The 22,473-nt window shown below is 68.5% G+C and overlaps 2 protein-coding genes across 4 annotated transcripts in view; one reads left to right on the top strand and one right to left on the bottom strand.

The window, feature by feature from the left end:
* The window catches only part of LOC311445250 (mitochondrial import inner membrane translocase subunit TIM16-like), a 39,004-nt gene that overhangs the window by 6,405 nt on the left and 10,126 nt on the right, over nt 1–22,473 (top strand). For both annotated transcript variants that reach the window (XM_084537168.1, XM_084537166.1), the window contains exons 8-9: nt 6,673–6,759; nt 6,962–7,044. In XM_084537168.1, the coding sequence (XP_084393294.1) occupies nt 6,673–6,759; nt 6,962–7,044 (170 nt within the window). The remainder of the gene's footprint in view (nt 1–6,672; nt 6,760–6,961; nt 7,045–22,473) is intronic.
* On the bottom strand, nt 14,694–22,150 carry VASN (vasorin). 2 transcript variants are annotated; one of them, XM_084537181.1, is made up of 2 exons: nt 22,086–22,150; nt 14,694–16,879 (listed from the first exon to the last, which is right to left on the bottom strand). In XM_084537181.1, the coding sequence occupies exon 2, from the start codon at nt 16,867–16,869 to the stop codon at nt 14,839–14,841; it is 2,031 nt and encodes a 676-aa protein (XP_084393307.1). In that variant the 5' UTR covers nt 16,870–16,879; nt 22,086–22,150; the 3' UTR covers nt 14,694–14,838. The 2 variants fall into 2 exon arrangements, with proteins under 2 accessions (XP_084393307.1, XP_084393306.1); XM_084537180.1 differs by lacking the exon at nt 22,086–22,150 and adding an exon at nt 17,365–18,740.

The following is a 22,473-nucleotide window of genomic DNA, read 5'->3' as shown; positions in this document are numbered from 1 at the left end:
GGCTCTGGCTGCCGCCGTCCCTCCGTGCAGAAGTGGTGGAAGGCATTTGGGAGGGGAGGGAAGCAGTGGAGACCAGGGCAGGAGGGCTGCAGCAGGCTCCGCCGGTCCTCGCACCTCTCCTGCTCCCGGTGCTCGGGTTCTTGGCTCCCAAAAGGCCCAAGGGTGCTCTCTGCGGGCACAAGAGGTGCTCTGGCTCTCGAGGCAGCCGTATAAATGCAGCAATAGAAGATATTTACATACACCCGGCGATTGCATATGCAGCTGAGCGGGGGTGAGGTGCTCCCCGCCCTCCAAATCGCTTCGGGAGCCTCTCAGTGTCACGGCGAGGTGCCCCCAGCTTCACCCGCTGCCCACCCGTGGGTTGCCCACCCCCCGTTCCTCCCCCCCCAGACCTGCCGGCTTGGGGACCAGCGTTCCTGCCGAGCCGCCAGCTCCGCGGGCTCGCGCCAAGTCTCCTCGGGAGGGTGGACTCCGTCTAGCTGAGCTCTTAAAAATAACGTGTGAATGATGGTGTCTGTTCAAAGCAGGCAGCTCGCTTCCCTCCGCTGCCTGGCTGAGCCAGACCGGGGCCGGCTGCGGAGCCCCGGCCGGCGCTGGGTTTGCCAAGAGAAATCTGCACCTTCGCTGCCGGGAGGCGCAGCGCCGCAGCCCTAACCCCGGCCGGCTGAGGATTGATGAAGATGTTTAGTCTTGGAGAAGTGCTGCGCCGAAGGGGAAAACTTTAAAATGCCATAAATCCTCTGGAAGCTTGCGCAGGGCTGGCTTGGCCAAGAGGAATAACACTCCTGTGTTTTGTTTTTTTGTGTGTGCTTTTTTTTTTTTTTTTTTTTTCTCCCCTGTTGCTGGAGGGCCGGGTTGCTTGGAAGGGCTCCTGCTCCCCGGAGCCAGCATGGTTATGAAACCGGGTGATGCCGGGGCCGCTGCGTGGTGCCAGCACCTCGCCAGCTCCCCTCTTTGAAGTGGCCCGGGCGGCACGGCGGTGCAGGAGGTGAGCGATGGGCTCCTGCCAGCCCCGCTCGGAGCAGAGAGGGCTGCTCCTCCGGCTGGTTTTCTTAATTTGCCAAGCCGGCCTCATTAAACCAGTCCTTTTTCAGAGCGGGGGAAAAGGGCGAGAGGAGCTAAAACGGGAGCCCCTGGAGCAGGACGGAGAGGTCGCTGCTGCGGGGCTGCAACGCCCCACGGTGCTCGCGGGTCTCGTGGGTGCTGCGTTGGGGATCTTGGGGTGGCCAGGAGGTCGTGGTGAGGGCTCAGCCTCCAGAGCCAGGCTCGAGGCTCCTGCAGCCATGCGTGGGGAGGGCCCGGCCCCCCCCCAGCCCCCTCGCAGCTATTTCGGGCATGTCCCGGCCGCGGGCAGCAGCGTGTGACGCAGCGAGAGCGGTGATGGAGGGCAGGGCGGCGCGAGAGCGGTGCGGCCAGGGGTTTTGCTGACCCCAGAGGGTGCCCAGACCATACCCACGGCCACCACGTCCCTTGGGAGGACGGCGGCTTCATCCTGCTGGACCCACAGCCCCTCGTCGCAGCATCTGGGCTGGAAGAGGGAGGCACAACCCTGCCGGCCCCTCTGAGCGTTAGGGCTCTGCTTGCACCCGCTCCCTGCTTGGCCTGGCTCCCTGGGGCCCCAAAAGTGCCCTTGGAGATGCCTTGAGCCTCAAGCAGGGGCTGCTCAGCCCCACCAGGCGCTGGGGCCACCCTTTTGCTCCCACTGTGCCTCCCCGTGCTCCCCAGCCCGGCTTGGGCTGGGTGTGAGCACTGCTGTCCTTGTGAAGAGCTCCCCTGAGCCCCATCCGCTGCCTTGGCCCCGTCCCCCTCCCAAGGCCACGCTCCCCGTGCCGCAGCCTCCCACGGGCTCAGGGCTCGCTGCTGCTGTGCGCAGTTGTCTCCTTGCCTTTACCCTCTCCTTGGAGACGTGTCGCATCCTCTTCCTCCTGGCTGCGGCCCTTTTGGGGCTCAGTGCTTCTCCCCTCCTGCCTTCACCGACCCTACAACACCTGGGCACGTCCCTCCTGCCTCCGTGCGCTCCCACATCCCCCGGACAGGGCCCTGGGGGTTGCTGGGCTGCTGCAGGATACTCCAAGCTGCGGGGCCGTGGCCGAGCATGGCCAGGGTGGGACGGGGAGGGACCGAGCTCGTTCTCACGAGAAACTTCCCCCGACAGCCTTTCGGCAGGGCCGGGGGCGAGGGAACAGCCGCACGCGCCGGGCGAGTGCACGCCTGCGCTCACGTTTTAAAGAGCTCCCTCGGAGCCCGCTGCTTGCGGGGCCGGGGCTGGGGGCAGCTGGGGACAATTTGCAGGGGGTCCCCAAGGGTTTGTCCCCGTGGGTTTATCCCTCCTGCTGTGCCTGCCACGGCGAGGGGGCACAGCTGGGTGCCTGGCGGTGCCCAGGTGGGGACGGGGGGTGCCCACCTCTCACCGCGGCTGTCCCCCAGCCCCCTGCCATGAGCACAGCGGGGTTTGGGGCTCTGTGGCCATGTCAGCAGGGTGATGCCGTGGCCAGCTGGACACCCAGGCTGGGCTCACCAGAGCCCAGTGTGGCACCTCTGCCCCAAATCCTGCCGGAGCGATGGCTGAGCCTTTCTGCCTTCACCCCCACCCCCCCCAGCAGCACGGCATCCCACGCCGGGGTCACCCCGGGGGTACCTGACTCCCAGCCTCAGCAGCAGCTTCCTCCGGGCGGGGGGAAGGTCCGCAGCATCCCACATTCCCAAGGAGACCGTGGGAAGCTTTGAAAAAGTTGGCCTAGCTCTGGGCTGCCTATTTATAGCACCGCGCGCTCGGCGCTCTCATGCTTCTGTTCCCCAGCGTAGCTGCACGGGACTGTTTATATTTCCTCTGCTCCGCTTCCCCCCTCGGCCGTCCTTCGCAGGAATGCCGCTGGTATTGCAGACATGGGGAAGTCAAGGAGGATTCGGGATGAGCATCACGAGGGACGTGGGCGCACGGGCACGCCGCTCCCTCCCGCGGGCGCGCTGGGGATGGCCGTGCCGAGGGGGCAGGCTCGGGGTCTGCCACTGCTTAATTCTGTGGGGCTGGGGCGGTTTGGGGCGCCCCCCCACCCCCAATCCTGGCTCTTTGTGGAGGTGGGAGGCTGCGGAGCCTGGCGGCTGTCCCGCTGGGAGCCCACTCGCCTTCCTGCCCTTGCTGGGCCGGCGGCATCCTCGGGAGCCTTGCGTCGGCCTCGCCAAGTAGCACAAAGGACGGGACGGAGGCTGGGGCCTCTCCTGGATGTCCCACAGCATGGGGACACTGAGGCAGCACCATTCCCTTCCCGCTGCCATCCCACGCCCCCTCATCCTGCCCTCAGCCAACGCCAGCAGCGTGGTGGCTGCCGGAGCATCGCTGCCACCGCATGCGGCGACTGAAGCTCCCCACGGGGAGAAGCCCCGTGCCCCTCGTCCCCTGCCAGCCCCTGGCTGCCTGTGAGCACCGCGCTCTGTTTCAGGACAGATCTGAGGAAGGCAGCTTCTAAATGCCAAAGCCACCCTCGCTGGGGGCTCGTGGCCCCTGATCCGTGCGCTGTCCCCTCTCTCCGAGCATCCTCGGTCGGAGGAGCCGAGCTGCAGGCGTGGGGCTGGCCTGCGAGAGGCTGCTCTGCACTCCTGGCCACCTCTGGAGTAAGTGGGATTTGGCAGCAGGAGTTCACATTCTTCTGCGGGGAGGATGCGTGGTGGTTAACCCCCTCGGCTCCTCCTCGGGAAGCCTTTTCCCCTGCCCCCTGGGCCGTGGTTGCTCTCCCCACCCTTTCGCTCCCTCCGGCAGGGGGTTCGGATGCCTGCGGGCTGCCAGAGGGCAGAACCGAGGGGCTCCCCCCCTGCCCAGCCCCACGGCTCTGCCCTGAGCTCCCCAGCCCCGGCCCTCCCTGCCCTCTCCTCCCTTCCCAAGGTAAATATTCCCCGGGGAGGCAGGGATCGCCCCGGCGCGGGAGCAGTTTTCGCTTTGTTTCGGGCTCTCCTAGGCAGCCGAGGAGCCGAAATCCGCCGGCAGCTGTTACCAGCTCGCTCTGCCCCACCGGGGCTCTGCTGCCAACAGCTGCATCCGACACGCCGGCCGAGCCTCCCCGGCCCTGCTCCCCCGCGGTGCTCGGCCACCCCGCAGCCCCCGCGTCCCGCAGCGGCCCTGGGGCCCCGCGGGGAGCAGGGCCGGGGACCCCCACGGCACCCAGCCCGCGCCAGGAGAGGTGGGGAGAGATCCCCGGCACCCTCCCTGCGCTGCCGAGCGGCCTCGGAGGAGGGAGCACAAAATTTCTCCCCTCCCTTGGCCCGGGCTGCCTCAAACCAGCTGGGCTGAACCTGCACAAAGGGCTGGGAGAGGCCGGGCTGCCTCGGCGCTGGCGTGACCGGGTGGTGGCGGGGGAGCTGGAAGGCCCTCCTGGGCTCCCTGCGTGCCAGCCTGGAGCTGGAGGTGTCCTCCAGCCTCCACCAAGCCTGCCAGGAGGCCGAGCAGCTCAGCGGGGACACGGAGGGGCTGCCAGCATCACCTGGGCTCAAAGCACTGGGTTCTCGCCCGGTTCAGGCAGCCCCAGGGACCCGCAGCTCCCCCGGCTCCAGCTGACCGAAGCATCCTGATGGGGGTCCTGGGGGTCCTGGGGATGCCCCCCCGGGACCCGGAGCCGCTAGGTGGAGCGGCTCCCGCTCACCTCGGGCAACATCTGCACAGCCTGGTGTCTGAGCCACCTCCGAAACCGGAGCGCCCCGGCCCCAGCCTCCCTGCATATTTGCTGACATACGTACTGCTCAGCCCGGGATGGAACTAATGCAGAAAACATGTTTCCCCGCTGCAGCGTGCGCAACGTGGGCTGGGAGCGGCGAGGCCCCGCCAGGGCGCCGAGCTGGGCCCGTGCGAGGGTCCCGGCACCGTCTGCGCCCCGCAGCAATCCCAAGCCGTGCCCCCGGGTGCTCGGCCCCGTCCCACCCAGCCGGGGACCGGCCGCGCATCCCCGGCACCAGCCGCGCACGGGAGCCCGCGGAGCCGGCGCGCGCGGCTATCGAATCTCCAGCTGTGGAGTTTTGGCTGCCGCGGCCGCGGGGCTCAGGTGCAGAAGCCATCTCCCCGCTGATGATCTGGGCTGGCCGGGGTTGGGCTTCCAGCTCTCCTGGCCCCAGCTCCCGGGGTTTCCTTCCCCGCTCGGCTCCGATCCTGGCTCCTGTACACCAAGCGGGCGGCGGGGCCCCGGGAGGGCTGGCAGCCCCCAGGCTGCCTCCCTGCAGCCCCGCTTTGGGCCTCTCCTTGTCCCCACGGCGGTGACACAGCCCTGCTCTGCAAGGGGGACGCGTCGCGGGCCCCAGGAGCGGGATGGGGCCGGAGGGGTGCCGGTGCTGGGGCTGTGCGTGGTGCAGTGGGATGGAGCCAGCAGGAAAGGGGCACTGGGTCAGGGGTTCGTCGGGGGCCTCCCGTCCCCGCTGGAGAGTGCCAGTGTGTTAGATGTGGGGAATGGGCCCCCCCTGCCCCACATCCTGCCCCACATCCTGCCCCACATCCTGCCGCCGCTGCTGGGCTCGGCTTGGCCAGCGCAGCGCCTTCCCCGCGCATCGTGCTGGCTGGCTTTGCGCCCTGTTTGTGCTGGCAAGGCGGCCGCGTGCCGGCGCCAGGCAGCGGACGCGCTTGGCACCACCAGCACCTTCTCCAGCCCTGGCCGCAGGCCCCGGGCAGCTTGTGCGGAGTGCGGGCGTCCCGCTGGGACCGGGGGCAGCAGCTCCCGACGAGGCTTCTCCAGGGGGCAGGAGAACCCCGATGCCACCGGGTCCCGCGGGCCCCTCTGCGCCGCATGGGGAGCGCGCGGAGGGGCCGGATGCGTTGCGCCGGGCTCGGCTCCTCTTTTCCATGACAGCTCTGGAATGGTTAGCGGTTGGGCTGGCTTCTTGGCGCTCGGTAAAACGAGATCGAGGAGGCTCCAGCGCCTCCTGCGTTGCGGGGCGAGAGCTGGCTGCCGGGCCCTGCTGGGATGCCGGGAACCGCAGGGCCCATCTGGGGGCCACATGGGAGCCGGCCCGCAGTAACTCTTCCCTTCCCGTCCTCGGCACAGCAGCGCTGGGGCCTGGGGGTGGGACGGGGCTGGGGATGGTGCTGGGGAGGGCAGGATGAGGCACAGGCCTGCCGGGGGGGTCCCGGCCCTGCAGGGAGAGGAGGAGGAGGTGTGGGGAGCGCTGCCGGGCTCAGTTTGCCATCGGTGTCTCGGTAGCCTCTGGACACCCGTGGGGCACCTGCCTCCTGCAGCCGGGATTTGGCACAGATCGAGAGCCCGGGGAAGCATCCGGGGAAGTAAGTGCCTCTCCCTCCCTGGCTATGGCCAGGGTCAAACATCTTCTGGTGCCTGCCAGCATGGAGCAGCTTCTGGGTGCTCTGGCCCCCCGAACCCCCACGCTTGCCATATGGGGAGCCCGGGCGGTGCTGGGGGACCCGGGAACTTTGCCATCACGCTCACGTTACCCGCTGCCACCCCCCGCTCATCCCAGCCACCACACCAGCACCTCCGAGGCCACCTCGCCGGCTGGGGGCTCGGGACGGTCACTGCTTGGGGGCTGCCCCCACCCCACTGGCACCGTGGGCACCTCTCGGTGGGGACCTGGAGCCAGCGCTCGGCCCCGGGGCTGGTCACGGCCGTGCTGTAGCCGCACGTGAAGCCGCACGGCGTGGGAGGTGGGAATGCTGACGGCCGTGTCTCCTGTGCCTTGCAGAGCGTCCCGGGACACGAGAACAACAAGGACTCCCGGCTGCTCTGGATGGGCGCCAGCGATTGCCTCATCTCCGTGGGGTTCAGCCAGGTACGGTCCTCGCTGCCTGGGATTTCCCACCCCGTGCCAGGGCCGCGGCGCGGCGTCCCCACGCGTCTCCTGGGCGCCAGCCCGGCCTCCTGCCCGGCACGGTGATCGCAAAGCAAGGGCACCCCCAGCTGCTTTGCGGGCTGCCGGGAGAGGACGTGGGGACGGCCACGCAGCCACCGATGCTGCGTCTTTGTCCCTGCAGATGCGCGAGCGGGAGGTGAAGCTGTGGGACACGCGCAAGTTCAGCAGCGCGACCTTCACCTTGACGCTGGACACCTCGCCCGGGTAGGGACGGGGACTCGCCACGGGGTGGTCGAGGAGGGACGTGGGGCAGCGTGGCAGTGCCGGGGTGGGGACGTGCCCTGCTGTGGCCACCGCCACCCCCCTGTGCTCAGGGACACGCAGTGAACACAGCGGGAGGGCAGCACCTGGCAGGGAGCTCCTGGCATCAGCAGCACTTGGACACAAAGCCAAGGACAAGCCCGGGGACGATGTGGCTGCGTCCTTGGCACCACGCTGGTGGGGAGGGCGGGAGGTGGCAGTGCTGGGGACAGCGTGTCCGTGTCCCCAGCAGCGCCAGGCTCGGGGGGGGAGCTCCGTGCCGCTGTGAGGGGTGATGGCAGCGCTGGCCACAGCACAAGGCAGTGTTTGGGGTGGCCGCGGCCGGGCGGGCGCGTGCTCCGGGCAGCACACGTTGCTTGGGAACGGGGCTGGGCCCCCGGTGTGCTGCTGCGGGCGAGTGAGTCCCTTTGGCACAGCTCGGCCCCGACCCCGGCTCGCGGCAGGGCTCGGCGCTTTGTGCGGCGCTGAGGCTGCCCCGGGCAGACGGGGGCTGGCTGGCGGCGGAGCTTTGCTTGTGGGGCGGCCTTTTGGGCAACAGAACAGCAGGTTTTTTGTGGCCGTGAGGGGTCAGCTCCTCTTTTCAAGGCTCGGTGGAGATGTCTCCTGTCTGCCTGGCACCACCGAGGCTGCGGAGGTGACAAACGCTCCGGTTAGGGCCGGCCTCACCTCTCCCACGCCGCCCCCGTGAGCTGGCCCAGGGTCATGGTGCGGGCAGGGAAATGGGGGCCACACAGAGAGGCAGGAGGAGGAGGAGGCACTGCCTTCATCCCACCAGGGTAATGAGGGTTTGGGACAGGGGCTTTCGGGGCTGTGCTGGAAGCCTCTGCCTGTCCCAGAGCTGCTGGCAGGGCAGCAGGACACCGGGACCCTCACCGCACGCCGGGCTGGCTCCGTCACATGCGGCAGGGACACCGGGACCCTCGCCACACACCAAGCTGGCTGCGGCACGTGCCGGGCTGACGGAGCTGGCTGGGTGGTCGGGAGCCTCCGGGTGCCGATACGTGGCCTCTGGCAAGGAGCTGAGTGAGCTGTGACAGCAGGGCTGGCCCCTGGCTGCCCCGCAGCATCCCCGCGCGAGGTGTCAGCCCCGAGCCGGCGCTGACGGCAGCTGGGACCGGCAGGAGGGGAGAGGAACGGCCGCCGGCGCTGCGGGGAGGTGCTGGCACGTCCCCACGAGGACGGGCAGCTCAGCACGGTGAGCGGGGGAGCAGCAGGAGGAGGGAGGCACAGCAGGAGGCTCGGGGAGCATCCCTCGCCCTCCTGCGAGCTCCTGGGGCTTACAGCTCGCCTGCTCCCCAGCTGTGCCAGGACAACAGGCAAAGCAGTAGCAGGGGTGCTGTGTCCAGCCTCGCCTTGCCGTGCCCCAGGGAGAGCGAGGTCGCTGCTGGGAGAAGCACCCTGGTGCTGGCAGGGTGCTGCTGGGCTGCGGCAGCCTCCCCGGGCACCAGGAGCGTCCAGAGCGAACGCCCTCGAGAGGAGCCAGGGCGCACAACACGCCGCCAAAGGGGCTGCTTTGGGATCCTTCCTCCAGAACCCACCCCGCTGCGCCTTTCCAGGAACCACCCCAATCCCTGCCGCTCCTCATCCCCCGCGCGCGTGGGCCTCCGTGCCGGCGCTCAGCCGGGGCGAGCCCGCCCGGCTAAATTGGATCCAGACGCGAGGCCGCGCGCAGCCCCGTTTGCTCAGGCCGGGGTTATTTTGGCTGCCGGCTTTATCGGCCGCCAGGAATGCGGCTGGCAGGCTCTGCCGTGTGGCGTGTCAGGCCGGGGCTTCGCGAGGTTGTGGCTGCGCCGCGAGGGGAGCTGATAAGGCGGAGGAGGAGAGGGGCCGCGGGGCGCCCCGGGGGCGAGCGGGGCCCCTGCTCCGGGGAGCCGGGGAGGAGAGGGAGGTGCTCTTTTTAGCGAGCCGCGCTGGGGCTGAGCGCTGGCAGCCGCCTTTCCAGCCCTCTCCCCACCTCTCCCCGCCTGTAAATCTCGTGGAGATGACAAACCGCGGAGGGGGATTTGGGCTCGCTCCCAGCAGACGTGCCGAGCGCGAGCCGCGTTCTCCCTGCGGCGCAACCGCCCGGCACGGCACGGCATGGCAGGGTGCGATGCTCGGGCAAGCAGGACGGGGAGGTGAGGATTTGGGGGTCACAGGGGTCCCCCCAGGAGGCAGAGCCTGCGCAGGGGAGCTGCACGCTTGGTTCAGGACCAACAGACCCCAAATGGCACGGCACCCGGCCCCACCGGCACCGGCACCCATGGGTGGGGGCCGTGCTCAAGGGGCCGGGCACTGCGCCGGTGCTGGCCGCGGGTGCTGGTTGCGGGGCACGGGCCACCGAGCGCCAGCTGTGGCAGGAGGGGTGCCAGGCTGGCACGGCGGCTGCGGCCACGAGCCGTGCACGGGCAGCCCGGCGCAGCAGCAGCTCGTTTAGGGTTTTTGAGGAAGCAATCAGTGGGCGGGCAGGAAGCTCATACCATTCATTACTGACGCCGGGCCGGCAGGAAGGGGAGCGCGTGCCCCGCCGTGCCCCGCCGCGGGGGCCCCTTGCCTGCTGAGCCAGCCCCACACATCCCTGGGCACCCCAAAATGGGGCAGGAGCGTGGCCCAAGGTGGGGCAGGGGGGGACAGCCCCCATGTGCCCAACCCCGACGTCCTGTAGTGCCTATAGTCACCACGGCCCCACAGACGGCTGCGTCCCTGCACAGCATCCCCAGGGGCGAGGGTAGGAAGGGAATCACTGCCCTCATTCACCCCGCTTTCTCCTCCATGTCATAGAGTCAATTTGGGGACTTTCTCATCCCAAACCCCGAGCAGGTGAGGACTCTGTGACCACGTAAACCTTGTTCTGAAGGCACGGGGCAGCAGCCGGGCAGACAGCAGCACGTGGCACGGCTCAGCTTAGCCACTTGTGCTGGATATGTCCCCGGGTGTCCTGCTCATTCTGGGCTGGGGGCACTCCTGGCCCTCCTCCCCTGTCCCTGCCCGGGGGCTGAGTCCCCAGCAGTGCCCAGGGGAGGCGGTGGCAGGAGCCACGGGTGGCCCCGGCCCCTCTCCGCGCCGCCGTCCTCACGTGCCGCCTTTTGCCTTTTTGCTTGCCCGTCGCTGCCTTTGAATCAGGTTTTGTCTCCCCTCCGGCCCCCTTTAATTGGATCAAGGAGCAGCAGGAAGGGGCCTCAATAGGTTATTGTTGCCCTAAATTGTAACCAGCACCGCTGGGGTTGGGTTACGGGCTCAGACTCGGGGTCAGCGGCCAGACCCCGCTGCCGCACGCCCGCAGCCCCGGGCCGGTGCCGCCTCGGTGCCGGGGCTGCCGAGAACAGTGGCTCCCTTGTTGTGCCACCCAAACCTTCCCCTGCAGAGCCGGCAGCCTCCAGCCCCTGCCACAACCCTCTCGGGGCTGGGCCAAGGTGACCGGGTCTTACAAAGTGTCCCAAAAAGTCCCGAAATGCCGGGAGAGCTGGGGAAGAGCTTTTTGGAGGGCTGAGCGCTGGGGCCCGGTGGGGCCGGCCGGGTTTGTGCTGCCTTTTGCAGTGCAAAGTCCAGCAGGGAGGTGCCCGTGGCGTGTTTGCTTGGGTTTAGCACTGCTTGGGTTGGGATTCGGAGGGCCCCGGGTGGTTCCCCGCGGGGACGCTGACCCAGGCAGCGCTCTGTGCTCATCATCCTTCCCTTCTCCAGCTCCTGGGGCTGGGCCCTGGCTGCTGCGAGCCCCTGGTGCTCCCCGCGGGGTGGGACACGGCTCTGCACAGCCTGCAAGTGGCCAGGGCTGGAGCACGAGCCCTTCCCGAGCCCTTCCCGACGGCGTTGCTCACCCGGCCACGAGGCTCCAGCTCTCGTACACGCTGAGCCACGCGCCTCCACCAGCCCGCTGTCCCCTGTCCCCGTTTATTGGCATTTATGGGACTTCTGCAGCAGGTTCTGCTGTGTTCCCCATGCCCTGAGCCCAGCGGGGCTTCCCCGTGCGACGCGGCTCGTCCCAGGGGTGCACCCATGCCACTTGGGGTTACTTTTACCCCAAATCCCTGTGCTGGCAGCACCAGCACCACCATCTCCCGTCCCAGTCTGGCCATGAAGCCACGAATGCTGGCTATTTCTGGGACTCAGCAGCCATTTTCTATGATTTTGGGTAGCACGGACATTTCGGGGGGTCTCCAACAGCTTCCACCCCAGGGGCAAGGCCTTGGTGGCAGAGCCCTGAGCGGGACAGGTCCCCGTCCCCATCCCTGTGCCACAGCCATCCCTGGAGAGCCCTGCCCTCACCCCCTCTGCCCCCAGGCCCGTGCTGCTCTGCAAGAAAAGGGTTTTTCCCTCTGCTCCAGCCAGCCCCTGGCTGCTGCCACAAGACGCAAGGAAGGACAGAAGCCACCCGACCAGGTGCCAGCCCCGGCGGGGACCGTCCCCGCGCGGCAGTGGGGACAGACGCTTCCCCGTGGCCGCACGAAGGGGTTAAGCAAAGCCAGGGTGCCTGCCCAGCCCCGCAGCCTGCCCCGCTAATTGCACCGTGTAAAAATAGCCCAGTGCCTGCGCGGCCGCTCCAGCGGGAAGGCGGCGAGCAGCCTAATTGCCGAAATCGCTCCCAGATGGGCCACAGCCTCGTCCCGGGCCTCGCGCTGGCCCGCAGCCGCCTCCGCGGGCGACCAGCGCTCCCCAGCCCTGGCCCCGTCAGCTTTCCAGGAAGCCAGCAAGATTTCTGCCTTTCCACAAGCTCTTCCTGGCAGCAAATGCTCTGCAGCAGCGCGGGGGGGGGGGCTGCGGGACACTTGCACGCACGCCCCGGCTCCCCGTGGGCATCCTTCACCCTGGGGTAAGGGGACGGGGACCCGGCACCCCCTTTGTGGCCCTGCAAAGGCTGCGTGTCCTGCTGCGGCTCTGCTCCAGCCATGGGGACGTTGGGGACCCGGCGCGGGCTCCCTGGGCTGCTCGGGTGCTGGGGACACCGGGACTTGCCCCTGCGCAGCTCGCGGTGCTCTTCACTGGGCCCCCGTCCTGCTGGTGGCTTCTGCCCAGGGCTCTCGGTTAGCCGAGAACAGCGAGAGGGATTTTTTTGGTTTCATTTCAGGGGGTTTTGCAATCCTTCCCCTGCGCTGATTCAGCTCGGAGGAATTAGCAGCGCCGCACAATGCGCCGCGCTCATCTGCTCCTGGGGCTGCGGTGGAGCTGGCAGTGGCCGGGGGGACTTTTGTGCTGGGGCTAGGGAAGCCGTGAGGGCTTGGGGGGAGCTGCAAGGACACTTTTTGGGTGCCACAGAGCTCCCGCAGAGCCACACGGGTGCAGATGTGGGCGCTGGGTATCACAGCGGGTCCAAGCACTGCGCTGTGCCAAGCTGTGCCGAGCCCCGAGCCTGGCAAACCTTGAGCAAGTGGGAAAAGTCCCTTCCTTGGGAGAGGGGCACATCGTGAAGCCAGGGAGGAGCAAAACAGCAGCTCTGGTGGGAGCATGACCCTTGGAAGGGGATGTGGCTGTGCCAGTGCTTGGATGTGGGAGAGGGATTTGTGCTCCCTCCCCGCCCTCTCCAGCCTGGGCGGTGAAGGATGGGGCTGCCTGAAAGCGGGGAGGGGATTTCTCAGCGAGGTCCTGGAGCCGTAGGAATACAGGGAGGGAAAAGGAAGGGGCCAGGAGGGAAGAGGCGTGATGGCTCCTTGCGTGATGGTGCTGGGGCTGAGCCCGTCCCTGCGCCCGTCCCGGCTCGGGAGCTGCGGCAGCGACCGTCCGGAGGCACCCGGCACGGGGCTTGTGCTCCGCCGGGGAGTTTTCTGCTCTCCTCCTCCTCGCAGGGCTGGAAAATATACAAAGCTCGCAGTGAAAATATTTACACAGCAGCAATTTTCAGAGGAATTTGGGATGTTAATTTGAAAAATCTGTGGGGAGAGAACCACAATGGGCCCTTTGAGCGGGCGAGCGTGGCCCTCGCGCCTGCCCGCCCGCGCCGGAGAGGGGCCCCCGCTGCCACTGCGCCGGCCCTAATGGGAGCCAGCCCTGCCGGAAACCCACCTGGGAGCCGGGGGGGCCGCGCCAGACAGCCCCCGCTGCCGCCCCGTGCCCCTAATTGCATCCAGAGCATGCACGGGACCGGGTCAGGGCCACATCCTGCAGCAGCGCGGTGCGCCCGGGGGTCCCGGTAGGCTGGGAGGGGGCTGCAGGGCGCTCACCTGAGCCGCCAGCCCGGGGAGGCAGCAGCCCCCTTGGGTCGTGTCCCCTCTGTAACCCTTTGGGCAGCCGGCCCGCCGCAGCTCCGCTCGCTGCGGTGGTGGCGGCGCTTCAGCCCGCTTTGCTCATTTTCTCCAAATAAAACATACCTCCGCGGGCAGGGACCCAACCTGGAAAATTCCAGCCCGAAAGATAAAGGATTGGAAAACGATTAAAACCAGAGGTTGGAGCAGAAAGCACTTGGCAGCGGCAACCTGCCTCGCGCCGGCCCCGAGCCCCCCCCCGCCGCAGCCAGCGCACGAACACGGCTGCTCAAGGGGCCGGGGGGCTCGCACCCAGGAGGGGGGGCCCGGCACAGGCTGCCTGAGCCTCGGCGTGGTGGCAGCCCCCGGTGCGAGGGGACAGTGGCCCTGCTGCGGGCTGAGCAGCTGCATGGCTGCGGATGAAGGCTCGGGCACGGCGTGGTGCCAGATGCAGGGCAGAGCCCCGGGCAGCCCCTTGGCGTGAGGCTGGCGCGGAGAGGAGGAGGAGGAGGAGGAGGAGGAGGAGGGTGACGTCAGGAGGTTATCGAGGTTGAGCCACGCTGTTTGTCCGACGCCCCGCGGCCATCTGGCAGCCAGGGCAGGATGAAGTCAGGCTGGATGATGCGCAGGGCAGGGTCTCATTTGAAACTCATGGCCTCTGTTTTGCTGGCAGCTCGCTCTGGGAGGGCAGCTTCACGGGGCTGAAACCTCCAAAAAACTGCCCTGACTCATCCAGTGCCAACAGCAACAGGGAGCACACGGCCGACCTGTCCCCCCCTCTGCAGGGGACACGGGCACTGCCACCAGCGGGGTCTGCCCGAGGGTCCCAGGGGAGCCGGGCTGTGCCGCCCTCGGGAGGGGTCCCACAGCTCCCAAGATTGCAAACACCGTGCACGATTCCTTGTTGTTATTATTTTATTTTAATTTTTTTTTTTTTTACAAAAAAAGACACCCTTCTGGTCTGCCTTACAAAACAGATGTACACAAACCTGTACTAGAAAAAAAAAAAAAAAAAAGAGTTTTCCCAGAAGAAATGGGAAATAACCGTGTATAAATATTCTCTCCGAGTTCTTAAAGCTTCGATTCCCGGTTCGCCTGCTCGGCGCTTCCTTTGGCGCGCGGCCCGGGGGTCCCGAGGGTCCCAGCACCTCGGCCGGGCCGCGCCGCTCACATCAGCTTCCAGGGAGTTGAGAGCCACGGGCCGTGCTCCACTAAAGGGCCCTTGTTGCCAGCACGTTGATGCCCCTTAGCTAAGTCACCGCTGACTTTCTTTTTAGCGCTAGCTAAAAAAAAAAACATTAAAAAGGCCAACCCAAACCCCAAATTAAAAACGAAAACCCCTCTCTTTCGCTACCCACGTTCTACGTAGAGTCACAGAAGTCAAGGCACTTAGTCATGCGCCGAGCGGTAAAATTAGTGTCTACTCCCTAAGTGTGTAAGCCTCTCAGAAATTGCACGTTACGGGTTTGGGCTTTGTGCCTTCCTTCAGTTAACTCCTCGCTGTTCCTCGGCCCGGAGGAACGGGGCCGGGTGCCGCCGCCGGCCACGCGGGGCTCCCCCGGCCCTGCTGCCCGTGCCGCCTGGCTCAGAAGTAGGAGGGCTTGAGCGCGGTGGTGTTGTTGTTGCTGGGGTAGTGCGCCTGCATGAGCGGGACCTCGCACTCGGAGCCGCCCGAGAGCATCGCGGGCTCTGGCCCCTTGCGGCTGTGGGTGCTCAGGTCCCCGTTGTCCAGGCAGGCTTTCACGCCTTCCAGCTCCAGCGGCCCGGCGTCCACCCCGCCGCCCGCGTGCGCCTTCGCCCGGCGGTGCCGGCGGTAGTACGTGACTGCCGTCACCACCACCACCAGCAGCAGCACGGCGGCCAGCGCGGGGACGATCATCAGGGTGAGGTTGTTGTCCTTGCCCTGGGTGACGGGCGAGTGCTGCTGGTGGGTCATCTGCAAGGTGTGCGCCTCGACGCAGAACTCCTCCTTGGAGACCTTCTCCCCCAGCGGCCCGACGCAGACGCGGTAGGTGCAGTTGGGCCTCAGCGCCCGCACCGTGTACTCGGCGAGCGAGGCCGGTAAGCGGAGCATCACGGGCCGCTTGTCCGGCCCGGAGAGGTTTCGGTAGCTCAGCCGGATGCCCTTCAGCTGCGCTTTGGACTGGACGTAGTTCTGCAAGTCCACCTTCAGGGACGTGCTGCTCACCTGCGTGATGCTGATCCGCCGGCTCGGCGTCGGCGCCTGGGTGGCCGGGGACGGCGTCGTCCCCCTCGCCTCCTCCTCCTCCTCGCAGTACGCCCCGGCGAAGCCCTGCGGGCACAGGCACTGCAGGTGGCTGCGCGCGTCCAGCTGGCAGGTGCCGCCGTTCAGGCACGTGCGTGGGGGGCAGATCTGCGGCGGGGGGCTGCTGGGGGCCGGGGGGACGCTGAAGGACACGGGCGCGGAGCTGCCGGGGGACGCCCTGGCCTGCGGGGTGGGAGCAGCGGTGCTGGGCGCCGGCGGGGGGCGGCTGCTGGTGGGGAGAGGCGCGGGGGGCCGCAGCGTGGTGGTGCGCGGCGTGGTGGTGGTGGTGGTGGTCGTGGTGGTGGTGGTGGGGCAGCCGAAGTCGGCGTACTGCAGGTGGTGGAGGAGCTTGCCGGAGTTTTTGGGGGGGAAGTGGCAGCGCGTCTCCTCGGGCCGCCGGAGGACCACGCTGCTGGCGTTCACCCACTGCACGAGCCAGCTCATCTGGCAGATGCAGTTGAAGGGGTTGCCGGCGGCCGTCACGGCCCGCAGCCTGGGGAAAAAGCCGGAGAAGTCCCGAGGGATGGTGTTGATGTTGAGGTTGCTGATGTCCAGCTCCTGGAGGTTGTGAAGGCTCTGGAAGTCCTCTGCCGGCAGCTGGGAGATTTGGGCATTGCCGGCCAGGCTGAGCTTGGTGAGGCTCCCCAGGCGCCGCAGCACGGCCGGGACGCGCTCCAGCAGGTTGTTGGAGACGTCCAGCTCGTGGAGGTTGTTCTGGGTCTGGAAGAGCTCCTCGTCCAAGCTCGTCAGGCCCAGCCCCGCGATCTTCAGCGACTCGATGTTGACGGCGTGGAAGGCCCCGGGTGCAATAGCGGGGATCTTGTTCCAGCTGATGTCCAGCAGCAGGAGGTTGGGCAGGTCGAGGGGGGGCACTGCCCAGAGCTGGTTGTTCTGCAGCTTCAGCTCCAGCAGGTTCTCCAGCGTGTCGAAGGCGGCGGCGTGGATGTGCTGGATCCTGTTCCTCTGCAGGTAGAGCCGCTCCAGCAGCCGCAGCCCGTGGAAGGTCTCGTTGGTGATCTCCTGCAGCTGGTTGGAGGACAGGTCCAAGTTGACAAGCTCCGTTAGGGGCTGGAAGATGTTCTTCTGGATGCTGGCGATCTTGTTTTGCGAGAGGTCCAGGAGCTGAAGGGCGGGCAGCCCCGCGAAGCTGTCCTCGCTGAGCATCGTGATGCCGTTCTCAAAGACGTACAGGGAGAGGGTGTTGGGGGGCAGCCCCCGGGGCACGGTGTGGCCCCGTCTGGCCGCGCACAGGATGGTTTTGGGGTCCTGGCACTGGCAGCCAGTGGGACATGCCCGCGCCAGCTCCCCGGGGACCAAGAGCAGCAGCGTGCAAAGGACCAGCTGGTTCATGGTGTCAGCTCTGCGGGAGAGAGAGGTTTGCATGAGGATACGTGGAGCAAGCAGCGCCGCGAGCGCGGCTTCACACGCGAAACACCCGGCTGGTTTGGCGGTGCTGAGGGAGGGGCTGGATCCCTGCAGTTTCTGGGCCCCCGACCTGGCTCCTGGTGGGACAGGGACAGCCAGGCTTGGGCACGCTGCTGTCCCCACCGCTGTCCCCACCATCCCAGCACGGCCCCACAGCCTCCCAGCCCCTGGCTGCCCACGCAGGAGGGACCGAGTGGCCGTGCCACCAGCCCCTCGGCATCTCACCATCCCCTCCTGCCCTGCCCGGGACACTCCAGCCCCAAAGGGACCATGGAAGAGCGCAAAAACCCCCTCTGCGGTCACGTCTCCCCGCCGCTGCTCCTGCCCGGGGCGTGAAGCAGCACACGAGCTGCCCACCCCAGCCAAATCCTCTCCCTTTCCCCCGACCCCCCAGATTTAGGGCCGTCGGCGTCCACGCACCCCCAGCTCCTCCGTGCATGGTGTTCCGGCTCCTGCTCGAGGGGCTGCATCCCGCGGGGCGAGGCGGCGGGGAAAGGGCCCCTCCTTCCCCCCGGCTCCTCTCGGCAGGGTGCAAACCAAACATGTGGGATGCGCCGCCTCCATCCCAGGACGCACCCGGCTCGGCCTCCGCCAGCGAAGGGGGTGGGAGCGCGCCCGCTTCCCGCACGCCGAGCAGGACTTAACCCTTTGCTTGTGCCGCACGGAGCTGCGCCCACGGGCAAAACCCACCCCCCGGGACCCCTGCCCACGCTGTTGGTTTGCCCCCATAATCACTACAAGGTTCTGCTTTTTGGGGTGGGCACGTGGCCCCCAGCGCCAGGGCGAAGTGTAGGGCAGGGTTTGGGGTTTTGGGGAGGGGGGGTGAGTGCTTTGAGGGATTCGGATGGCTGCGCGGTCTCCAGCGCTTGGAACTGGAGCTGGTGGTGGCACCCCGAGGTGGCCTGGGCTAACGAAACGCTGCCAGGGCAAGGCTGTGGGGCCAAAGGAACCGGCTGCCCCAGCCCCATCGGGGAGGCTCAGGGTGCTGGGGACGTGGCCATAGGTGGCAGGAGGGCATCACAAAGCTGGCGAGGTGCTGAGAGGGGTGCGGAGCCACAAAACGCCTGCTGATGGGTGCTGCCAGCCCCCTCCAGCCCCTGCGTGCCGCATCGTATCTGCACGGGGAAGCAGGGAGAGGACAGCGCTGTGACCTTGGCTGCGGTCCCTTTGGCAGAGCAGAGCCCTCAGGAGGACAGGAGCCCCTGCCCGGTGCCGTTCTGCTGCTCGGAGGGCAGCGGGGCCACGTCCCCGGGCTGCAGTGGGGGGCACGGGGCCAGGCGGTGACCCCTCGGCGGGCTCAGCCCCTGGCGGGCCTCCAGCCCTCTCATCTCCCAAATCCCTGGCTGCACGCTGCGACTTGGCGTCCCAGAAAGCTTCCTCTGTTGGCATCCCGGGCTTCTGGCACAGCACCGGCCTCGTTGGGACACAGAGCCCCCGTCCCGCTGGCGTGGGCAGGCGGAGGACCAAGGGGAGGAAGCTCTGGGTGTGCGAGGCCGTAGCAGCCCCTGCTCCAGCCCCTCCGTGCCAGGGGCCCCGGGGACAGACGTCCCGCCTCATGTCCTTGCCTAGGACGTGGCTGGCTCATCTCTCAGCCCCGTCTTTCAGCCCTTTTAATGACGGCCCTAATTAGCGCTGGCGAGGGGTTGCAGCAGGGCCGTGCTTTCTCCGCCACCCCACTGCCGGCGCTCTGCAGGCCCTAGGGGTGCCCACGGCCCCCGCAGCCCCTTCCCCAGCACCTCCTCCCCTCCCGCCGAGCCGCTCCGAGCTGTTAATAGCTTCAGGCAAATAAAACCCCCGCGGCGTGCGAGGGGCCCCCGCCGTGTGCGGGGGGCTACCGGGTCGCGCAGCAGCACGCGCCGGCTGCCCCGGCCGCCCCTCCGCCGTGGGGGGCCCCGGCCGAGCCTCACCGGCGGCACAGCACGGCCCCAAAAGCGCTGGGGGGGTGACACCGACACCCAGGGGCATCTCCGTGCTGGTGCCCCCCCACCACCAGCACAGGGTTAAGGCGGCGGCCGGCTCGTGGCCCGGTCTCGGGGTGCGCCTGAGGGTGGGGTGCACCCGCGCCGCTGGGCAGGGTCACCGCAGCGCCTGAGTCACTTGGCCTGGGGACAGCAGCACGGGGAGGAGCCGCTCCGTGGCCATGGGGTCACCGTCACCATGCCCCCGCCCGGTCCCATCGGGTGGGTGGCTCTGCCAGGGGCTGCTGCGCCCCGTGCACCGCGGTCAGGCACGATGGCTGAGCTAAAGAACGTGTTGTACAGCCTCGTGAAGGGGTTTTGGGGACTCTGGGGGTGTTAAGGGGGCTGGGGACAGTGCTGGCACCGCTGTGTGAGCCCTCAGAGGGTTTGGTGCCAGGCAGAGGTCCCAGGTGAGTGGCTGCAGGAGCACGAGGCTGCCGGTGACACCCTGGGGACCTGGCTGCCCCTAGGAGCAAGGAGCCAGCAAAGAGCCCTGCACCAACCTCAGGACTGAGTGGGGAACAGGGGCACCCCGAGACAGCCCCAGCAGTGCCAGGACAGCCTGGGGGCCGGCGCAGCGTGTGGCTGTGCCAGGCCACCCGGGTGGGCAGCGCCGGGTGCCGGTGGTGCAGGAGCTCGGGGCTGGGACCGGGTTTTGCAATGCCAGGGTCGGGTTTCGCTGACGTGTCCCATGCTGCAACCAGCTGCTGACTCCAAGTCTCTCGTCCCTTTAATTACGCTGGCATTTCCTCTCCGGCTGCCAGGCTCCGCTCACCCGGCCCCGGGCAGGTTGGGCCGGGCCGTGACCGCGGCCGAGCATCCCGCCTTGCCGGCCGGGCCGGGTGCCCGTGCGCTCCACCCGCGCGGCTCCCGCCTCCGCCACCTCTCCCTCGGCACCGCCGGCACGCGCCAGCATCGCCTCGGCACCCTGGATGGGCTTTCGCAGGGTGCTGAGGGGTTGATCCAGCCCGGGGGCTTGGCAGCTCCATAGGGGAGGGGAGCAGAACAGCCTCGGCGCATCCAGGCGTTGGAGATGTTCTCCTGGAGGTGCTCGGCCATCCCACGGCCGCCCTGCCAGCGGCCTGCTGCTGCCTTGGCTGGGCTCCCCCCTGCTTGCACCGCAGATACTTGCCGAATTATTCATATTTTCCGGCTGCAGGAGGATCCGGGCTCAGCCTCCCCAGCTCGCGCAGCCTCTGCCTGCCAGCCTGGTGGGCTGGGAGCACCGGTGAGCCCCGCTCCCTGCTCGGGGTGGGCACCGTGGTGTCCCCGTCGGTGCGCACAGAGTTTGGCAGTCCTGGGGACATGGTGGGGTCACCCCTTTTCCCCATGTGAGGGGGAGCCTGATCCCAGCCCCGTGCAGCTGCTGGGGATGAGGGGCAGGGCTGGCTCCTCAAGGGGGTCCCCGTCCCCATGCCGTGGGTGACACCCGGGCAGATGGATCCTGCCACAGCCACAGGGAGGTGACCCTGGCGCTTGGTGAGCATCCCTTCTCCGTGGTGCAAGCTCCCACAGAGCTGCTTACCCTCCTGACATCAGGGGCTGGCAAACCCAGGGGTGCCAAACTGCAGCCAGGAGGGGTCCCACAAACTCTCACGTCACACCCCGTGTCACGGCGGGTCCCTGAGCCGGGGGTACCCAGCATGGCCGGGACACCTCCTCCCATCACCGCCCGCACCGGCGAGCGAGGCCCCGCATCCGCCCGGCTCCTGGCGCCGAACAAAGCCACCGTTGTTGCCGGCACGCAGCCAAGCCCGGTGGCCACCCCGGCCGCTCATGGGCACCGGCACAGGCACGGCCACGTCCCCGCCGCCGCTCGGGGCCCCGCGCGCAGGAATGCGGGGCCTGCACCGGCGGCCAGCTCGAGTTGCAGGCGCCGCTCCCCAGCCCCTGCACGCGGGGCCCTCCCTAATGCCCCCCAAACAAGCCCGTGTCAGCACGTGCCCCCTCCCGACCCCCAGCGGGGGTGCAGGATTAGCCCCTAATCCCCCTTTTCCCTTCAACCCGCCCTCCGCCGCAGCTCCCACCTCCTCCCCAGCCTCCCCTCCCTATTTAATTAAAGTTTCCGCAGCAGCCCCAGAGGAATGCGGGCCTGGTTATTGCCTCCCCCTTGGCGCCAGCCCCTCGGCCCCGCTCCTGCCCCCGTGACCCGGCCGCGCTCCCGGCTCTCAGGTGCCGGGAAGGGGGGGGGGGAAAAACCAGCAGGGTGGCTTCGCCGGGAGCCAACGCGCCCGGGAGCCCGGCGGTGCCGCCCTGCTGCCACGCGCGGATTCCTGCGGCCTGACTGTGGCCGCCGTGTCCCCGAGCGTTTCCTCCTGCCGCATCCCGCCGGGGCGGCGGAGCCAGCCGGGCAGGCAGCGCTTGCGTCAGGGCGACCCGGCCAGGCCACCCGGGCTTGGTGTGGCGGCGAAAAAATAGTAATTAGTGTCGTTCGTCACGCCGGCACGGCCCAGCGCCGTGTGGGCAGCAGCCCGGCCCCAGCTGGGTCAGGCCAAGCTGGTTGCCACCACCAGGTCACCGTACAAAGGGACGTGCCCATGGCACGGAGGGGTGACACACGTCTGGCTGGCGCTGTCACCCGAGCATCTCCCCAAAGTGGCACCGGGATGCCTGGGCACTCGGGGCAGCGTGGTGGCTACAAGGGAGGGAGGTGACACGGCGAGGGGCGCTCAGCCCATGGCACACCTGGGGAGGCGAGGAGCCCGGTGGCATCCTGGTGACACCCCGGTGACACCGCGCTGCGTGACAGCAGGCACACAGCGGCAGCAGAGCTAGGGGAGCATCCCCTTGGCCAGGCTGGCGGGTGGCCCCGCTGGCACACAGCCCCACGGGGACACCGGTGCCCGCTGTCCCCTGCTGCCACATCCCTCGGGACCGCGCTGTGCCCCACCACCACCACGGCCACCCAGCAGCAGCGGGGGGGTCCCTGCAGCCCCATCTCACCCCCTGCCCGTGCCGGGGCAGCCCCAGACCCGGGGACAAAGCCGTGACAGGGGCAGGCGGTGGGGGACAGGACCCGCGGAGGCACCGTGCCGGATGGGGACCCCGCCACCGGTCCCCTGGTCCCCGCGCACCCTGGGGCTGCCGACGAAGCCCCTTCCCCAGGCGACGCCGTGCACCCGGCGGTGCCGATCAGCCCGGTCCCCCCGCTCCTGCCCGCGGTCCCCGGGTCGCGGCACTCACCGTGGCCGGGCCGTGCCGGGCCGGGCCGTGCCGGGCGCTCAGCGCATGGCTGCGGGCGGGCGCTCCCCGCTCTGAGCGCGCCGGGCGCGGGGGGGCGGCTTTTAAAGCCCGGGGGCGGGGCGAAGCCTTGGGGGGGCGGGGACATCTCTCCCGACGCCTCCCCATTGGCTGAAGGAGTCGGGGGAGGTGGCTGGGGGGCGGGGCTTCCGCAAAGGCTCCGCCCCCTGCTCACCTGGGGCCCGGCGCGGGGGCGCCCCAGGGACCCCCGGGGACCCCCGGGGACCCCCAGGGACCCCCGGACCCCGGGGGCTGCTCGGGGGGGGGCAGGCGCAGCGCCCCCAGCACCACCAGGCCCTGGTGCCCCTGTGGCCCCCAGCAGCCCCCCAGT

The sequence above is a fragment of the Aythya ferina genome, assembly GCF_964211825.1.
Source record: "Aythya ferina genome assembly, chromosome: 15".
Taxonomy (NCBI): Eukaryota; Metazoa; Chordata; class Aves; order Anseriformes; family Anatidae; genus Aythya; species Aythya ferina.
Note: the sequence above shows the minus strand (reverse complement) of the source record. Positions and strands in the feature narration are given on the sequence as shown.